The sequence below is a fragment of the Urtica dioica genome, chromosome 9, assembly GCF_054948205.1.
Source record: "Urtica dioica subsp. dioica isolate 48M chromosome 9, U.dioica_male_clone48M_v1_H2, whole genome shotgun sequence".
NCBI classification, from domain to species: domain Eukaryota; kingdom Viridiplantae; phylum Streptophyta; class Magnoliopsida; order Rosales; family Urticaceae; genus Urtica; species Urtica dioica.
Genome location: NC_142764.1, coordinates 19,668,878 through 19,676,587, shown reverse-complemented (window position 1 = coordinate 19,676,587; position 7,710 = coordinate 19,668,878). Strand labels below are relative to the sequence as shown.

Here is a 7,710-nt window from a genome sequence, read left to right as displayed (position 1 = left end):
GCCCAAGTCGCAAAAAATCACCTGTCAATGATGACCTGCGAGAGCGAAGATGTTTTTGTGGTCGGAGTAGTGTCGAATGGACGTCGTGGACAAAAGATAATCCCGGACGGCGATTTTTTGGATGTCCTCTGTATAAGGTTTGTGATTGTGTGGATTTTTATCTGCCATTAAGGTTGTTAATTTCTTTCTAAATCGTTGGTTTATTGTTTTTGCAGAATAAGAACCTGAAATGTGGGTTTTTTGAATGGTTGGATCCTCCAATGTGTTCACGATCGAAGCAAATCATCCCTGGGTTGTTGAAGAAAATCAACAGACTTGAAAACGATACCGAGTCTTTGTCGATTGAAGGCTCTGAAGATTATGGAGAAAATGGTCAATATTCAGATGTTGAGACTAGTGTTGTAATAAAATTGATAGCTACTGAATGTAAAAAATTGAAGTTGTTACTTGTTTTCATCGTTTTGCTTGTGGTAGTGATTTTGTTCAAGTAAATTGATAGCTACTGAGTGTAAATTGAAGTCCTATTGTGTCTTTTTTGGAGTTTGTTTTAGTATGGCTAATTTCCTTGTTTTGTAACAACTTATTTTGAATTCTGTAATGTTGCACTGGCAGATTGAGTAAGTAATCAAGTTACCATGTTTCCATGTTTCATGAAGGACTTTATTTCTATACAAAGAAAGTTGCACAAAGCTGTAATAATTTGTAAAAGAATTCAAAGCATAAAAGTGTAGATAGCAGATTGATAAAGAATAAGAGACTTCTATTAACAACTTCAAAATACAGGCCAAAACGGCCTTGAAACATGTTTAAAATGCAGGTGAAAATGCTTCCCAAAATTAGTTGCACATTACAAAGTACACATAAAGACAATACACCTACATAAATTCAGAACAAAGTTTATAGGATTACACTTGTGCTTAAATAACCCTAACCAAAAAGACTACAAAATAACACGTCGTTCTAATCCCTGAATAAACCGCGGGGCTCCATTTGTCCTCCTTTAATGCAGGTGTGAAGTCGGAACCGAGGGCTTCGCTGTAAGTAATGTATAAAACACATGAATCAGATACATGTAAGAAAATGAAAAGAGATGATCATTGGTTCTTTACCCTAAGCATCGAATGTTGAACTTGAATCGTCTGAGTAGACTGTGTCGGTTATGTGGCTCCTTGACCTTGACTCGTCTGAGTTGACTGCGTCGGTTGTGTAGCTCCTTGCCTTGTACGTCTTGTGTTTGCTCTTTCACGTCTCTGTAAGAGTTACAATTTCAAAACCTATGAAAATAAAGAACTTCATATTATTTGGTACAATTTAAAAACCTAAAAAATAAACCTTTTGTTCTTGCTCTCTTCTAAAGCATGTTGTCTTGTTGTGTCCCTGTTTACCACAGTGTGAGCATGTTGTGGTAACATACTTCCGAGTCAATTTTGTGCCTCTACGAGGAACGACCTCGTCGTGTTCAACACGTCTTAATTTCTTGGGTCTGCCAGGCTTAGATCTATTTGGTGGCATTGACATAGGATTGAATCCTGTTTTTGGCCATTGATCTACAGGGTTGATTGGATTGATCTTGTTCATGTATGTCTTCTTGTAGCAGTCTTTTTTATACCAATCTGATGTGTAGTTAAGTGGTTCTTGATGTTGCTGCCATATGCAACTAATGGCGTGCGAACAAGGAATGCCTGCCATAATTGATAAATTACACATTTAAGTAAAGAATTCTTAAGGAAATACGCTATTAAGGTACCTGTCACAATTAAGCAGTTACCTGATACGTCCCAACGACGACATGAACATGTTCGTTCTGCCAGATTGACCCTGTAGAAGGAACCATACATGTTCGACACTTGAAACTCAGAATCGCCAGCCCAATAGGCTATATTCTCTGCACTGAGGACCTTGTTCGTCTCAAGAATTTTGTGAATACGTGGTCCAAGTTCACCGGCCCATTTTTGAGCAGCAAGACGTTGTTTTGTGAAGCGCTGCAGTAGATACATTCGTATACGCTCAAGCATTGACAGGATTGGCTTTTGTCTTGCCATTAGTATTGCTCGTGTACCATTGAAGCTTTCGCAGAGGTTGTTCAAAAGTATCTCACATTTAGGACCAGTCCTAAAATGACATCTAGCCCAGTTTTGAGGGCCTTTGCTAACTAGCCAGTCATAGGCATCCTGGTTTTCACTTTTAATACTATCCATCTCTGCTTCAAACCTAGAGCTCGAGTAAGCCATCGCAGCCGCCATCATCCTGGTTTTCAGCGACTGTCCTTTGAAAACCTGAAACCATCAAGACAATTCTCAATGAGTATCTTATTTGCACAAAAACAAATCTGAATTATTCTCTCTTGTATCTCTCAATATTACATGATTTTGGATTTGAGTCAAAGTACATGAAAAATAGTTATGATTTGAGTCAATAAGTCTGTGTACCTTAGTGAAATTGCCTTGAAGATGTCTAGCACAATGTCTATGTTCTGCTTGAACTGATCCTTCCTCCCACATTTCTGTCAATGCCTCTTGAAGACCTTTTTGTTTATCAGATATGAAAGTCCAGTGATGGCCATTGACAATACTAATATCTTCTTTCAACAAGTTTAGAAACCACGTCCATGAAGACTTGCATTCGGACTCAACGACTGCATAGGCTATCGGAAAAATGCCATTATTCCCATCGATACCTACTGCAGTTAATAGCTGACCGGTGTGGTGGCCTTTAATGTGGCAACCATCAAGGCCAACCACAGGTCTACAATGTCTAACTCCAGATTTGCAACCTTGGAAACAGACATACATTCTTTTGAATATTGGATTACCACTTGAGTCTGGCTCGGTTTCAAACTGAATAGTGGAACCTGGATTAGAGCGTTTCAATTCAGCACCGTAGTCCCAAAGCGTAGAATATTGTTCTTTATAAGAACCCTCAATAACTTCTGCAGCAAGTTTCTTAGCTCGATAAGCCTTCACACGTGAACACTCGAGCACAAAGTCTTTTTGGACTTGATTCATAAAATCAGCTGCCGACCACGATTCACTGTCCTTGAACTGCTGCATATACGTCTTAGATAGCCACTTTGACGTGGCAAACCTGTTGCGGTTAACCCTGGCGCAAGTATGTTCAGGTCGATACGTTTTAATAATGAATGTACCAGTGTTGCCCAATAATGACGCGAAACATGTCCATTTGCAAGTAGGATCTTTGCATTCTGCGCGAACACGTTGTGGATCGTTTTTTTTTTAAGTGGATATCTTTACCGGCTCTGATTGCGTACTCTCTGATGGCATCTTTGAATAGTTTTGCGCTCTTGAAAACCAGTCCCAACTTCAAGCTTGGATTCTTCATGTCTGCATCTTTAAACTCCGTGAAGTTTGGGAGTTTTTTCTTCAGGTTTCTGTAGTCTCTAAATTCATTGGGACTTGAAGTTTCCCCAATATCTGCATCTTCTTCTTCTGATGACTCATATCCCACACCCATGTCTGCATCGATGTCATAGTCACTGTCTGTGTCGCTCAAAATACATTTCCCTTTATCACGCAATCCCGACAGACCAATATCAACAGCGTCTCCGTCAACTTGCACGTCATCGTCGCTGAACTCAAACCCTACGTCTTGCTGCACTTCTTCATGCTCAGAGTGCTCTTCGGGTTGCTCTTCTACTTTAGCTTGCTCTTCAGGTTTCTCTTCAACATCAGCTTGCTCTTCGGGTTGCTCTTCTACTTCAGCTTGCTCTTCATGTTTCTCTTCAACATCAGCTTGGTCTTCAAGATCAACTTGCACTTGCTCTTCAGCTTGCAGTTCTTGATCAGGTATGTTTTGTATGCCTTGTATGTCTTGTGTGTCTTGTGTTTGGTCTCCCATGTTTTGAGGGTGATCTTCGACGTCAACTTCATCTGCAACATTCGTTGGAACCACGACAATCTGCCTCTCGTTATCAATGAGCACATCAGGCCATACATTCATAGGGTGATCGCAGAATATATCCACATGCCACTTTGTTTTCAGTGTGGCCGCCATATATTCAAGCAAATCCTCGTCGTCTTCAACATACACCAACTTCTTACTCGTTGGATCTCTCATGTAATATAATGGGACTTGAAGATAGCCTAGCCTCTGCTTCACAATAGCATTCAGTACAACAAGTGATATCATGTCCAAATCCACACACTCCAGATGTGCTGCATTACCACCGACGTACTTGCACCCACCAGACTCAAAAATCATCGACCACCCATAGTAAATATGAGTACAAAGTTGTTGACCAAAGCATCTGCAGAAATAAACAAAGAATGGAATATGAAATATATTATTATCACTCCACAACCAACCAACCCCAAAGCAGGTGAATAATATTATGGACATTCTAATATTAAACAAACTGATATTAAACAAACTGGACCCACAGTTCTTCAAAATTTCTGACAACAAATAAGCAACAAAACAAATAAGGGGACAAAAATAAAGGAAAGAAACAAAACCAAGAATCTTTAATGTGTGGTCCCCAAAATCAAACCCTATTTATACTTTAATGTTTGTATTGACATACCAAAAACTTCTTCTGTATGAGGCTGCGTAAAACCCTTTTTTGGAGTCGATTTTTTCTTCTTCGTCAACTGTCTAGTCTCTGGGGAGTTTCTCTTCGCCGGGGATTTCGAGGTGGCCGGCGATTTCGACGGAGTCTTTGCCGGGGATGACGATGTTGCAGCAGAAGTTGTCTTCGTCAGTCGTGGCGATGACCGCGTCGGAGACTCCACCGGGAACTTTCGAGGGGATTTACTCTTGGCCGGCGATTTCAAGGGAGTCTTTGTCGATGTTGAAGCAGAAGTTTTCATCTTCAGTCGTTGAGACGACCGCTTCTCTGGGGATTTTCTCTTCCCAGGGGATTTCGCCATTTCTACTCGTTTAGGTTTTTTCAAAATTCTTTTATTTTTCCCTTCTTGATTTCGCCATTTAATAAAAAGAAGAATTCCAAAAAGAATGAAGAGAAAGAAATTGAAATTACACATAACACCCTGGACTGGTTTGATTTAACTGACGTCCGGACTACATAATAGACGGAAGGACATTAGTGATACCAACACAAAGACTGAGGAGAAAACATCGAGTTTTAAAACTTTGAGGGATTTATTTCGATAACCACCATAGTTTAGGGGGCAATTCTGTCTTTTATCCTTATTATTAAGCCTAAAAGTCTCTCTTACAAAAAGTGTATCCCAAATCTTTTAAGCGATTTAGTAATCGGAATGACAAAACTCAGCTTGAGAGAATATGAACGACACAAATTTAAGTAATTTAGTCGTTTTCAGGAAACGACGACAAAATGCATATTAAACCAATTCTTCAAAATGTAATATATACACAGCTTGAATGTCATGCACGCCTTTGGCAACATGACATCTAATCAAGTAATAACAGCACCACTGATTTCGATCAAGACTTTCATCAGATATGATCACTGATTAAGTCTCATAACCATGTCTTATATCACCGTCTAAAGTATTTCAAGAATGAAAGAATTAATCTTCGGAGAAACTTGAGCCTCTTCTCTTCTATATGTAGAGTGATACCATGCACTTCCTGGTTATGGTCCCAGGATGATCGACCAGTGACGCCTAAATATTCCCATATTATACTAAAATAAATTATATTTTACCAAAAAAAAATAAAGATCATCAATAATTCGTATATAGCCATGCCTACCATGTGATTTTTTACTACGTCGTACAGCTCGTTATTTTTCGAAATCGCCTGGACATCAATGTTCATTTCACATTCCAAAGCGACCTGAAAACAAAAATAAATAATAATTGATTATAAATAAATAAATGAAAAACCAGTTAAGAGAGAGTTACTTGTAATTCAAGTATTACGAACCTTGACAGTCAATAATGTTACATGAAAAGCTAACAAGTGAGCCTTAACATCTCCAAAGACTTTCATGGAAACCACGTTTTTGGACTCCTGAGCATCGTTGAGGACACGTGTCACGTCCATGCACCAAACCAGCACCCTGGTCGGCACGGTCGTGTTGAGGCTGTGAGCGAGCTGAACGAAACCCGGGACTCGGATCGCTCCAATCGGAAGCTCCTCGTGATAGACCCGGAGCCGAGAAGGGCTGTATCGAATCCCGACTTTGTTGGCATTTTGGGCATTGAGCGTTAAAGTTATCACGGAGGAGACCAAAAGAGACGAGCCCGGATGTGAATCGAGCTTGTACAGATCGAGCTTCGCCGTTCGAAGAGAGAAAACGGGACTTTTGGGCTTGACGACGAACACGATGATCAACGCGATTGATCCCAAAAGAACCAGGATAAAGAGGAGAAACAGGAAGATGAAAAGACAAGATCTTTTGAAAGAATGTGCTTGCCAAAGCTTTCTGCAACAAAAATCCTCATCCATTGGAGGATATGATGAGCAGTTTGTTTTTCATTTTTTGTTGAGTTTTGGGCCATATAGCATGCACTGTTTGTTTGTGTGGAGGAAAAGTGGGAATTTGATTTCTTTCTTTGGGCTTAAGTTTGGTGCTATGCCCAAACATACCGAATGATTGCTTAGACTACAATTAAGCTCTTGTCATATTAAATTTTGTGCTCAATATCAAATTGAATACATACATGGATATGAAGAAGTATTGGACACTTTATGATGGTAAAAATGTAAAATAATGAAGTTGAATTACAAAGCAAACACGTATGTATTTATTTTCAATTATGAGTCTCAAAGGAAGGTATTTCGTTATTTTATTTTCTTATACATAGCGTCAACACTTTGAATACCACAACAAAGTTCGGTTCTCCTTTTCTACAACTTTTAAGTTGTTGAGGAAAGAAATATCCTATTACCAAAAACAGTTTGGACCAATATTTTTTTCTTATTAATCTATATGTAAAGTGCTTTAATAAATTATAATACTATTAATAATATTGTACCTTTTACAAACTGAAACTAATCATAATCTAGGCTTTTGGCACAAAGTCCATGAAATCTTTTTTTAGATCAGTTAATGGAAAAAATATCTAATATTTTTCAAAAAATAATACTTATATACTATCTTTATTTTTCAACGAAAATATCTAATATCACATTTTAGTAGCACCGTAGTTAGCTAGACCGTTAAGTTGGATAGAAAAATACGTGACAGTCTCAGATTTAATAAAAAAAATGTTTTCTTAAAACTAATTAAATATTAATTATATGATTTTTCTTATAATAAGTACTTATATCATTTTATAATCTAAAAGAAATTAGGGAAAATATCACATTTATACCCTGTGTTTTAGTGAAATGTCGAGTTTAACCCTCGGTTTTCAAAAATGTCGAGTTCATACCCTCTGTTTAACTAAAATGACGAAATTATACCCTGAAATGAATAACAGCGTCACAAATCTCCCTTTCATTGATATTAACTCTTATATAAGAAAAACCAAATCAAATCTAAATCAGTGCCCTAACTTTCAAATTCTCAATTTTGAAATAAAAATAGCCTTAAATTGAAATTAAATAATAAAACTCATACCCCCTAAGAAATGACTTCATTCTGTGTTCGAATTGTAACTCTAAATTCTGGATTCTCTGTTCGAATATGCGATTTTGATGACTATCAACTATCGATGTTTACCCATTTGCCTCTTTCTGTGTTCTTCACGATTAAGATACTGTTGTTTATTTTTTTAGTTTTTAAATAAATTACATATATGGCGCGAATGAATAAAGATA

General features: G+C 37.9%; 1 protein-coding gene across 1 annotated transcript; it reads right to left on the bottom strand.

Moving 5' to 3' along the window:
* Window positions 1-5,476: 5,476 nt before the first annotated feature.
* Window positions 5,477-6,464, bottom strand: LOC149385585 (uncharacterized). The gene is made up of 3 exons (XM_089627358.1): window positions 5,869-6,464; window positions 5,695-5,778; window positions 5,477-5,606 (listed from the first exon to the last, which is right to left on the bottom strand). The coding sequence occupies exons 1-3, from the start codon at window positions 6,391-6,393 to the stop codon at window positions 5,544-5,546; spliced, it is 672 nt and encodes a 223-aa protein (XP_089483484.1). The 5' UTR covers window positions 6,394-6,464; the 3' UTR covers window positions 5,477-5,543.
* Between the last annotated feature and the right edge of the window lie 1,246 nt (window positions 6,465-7,710).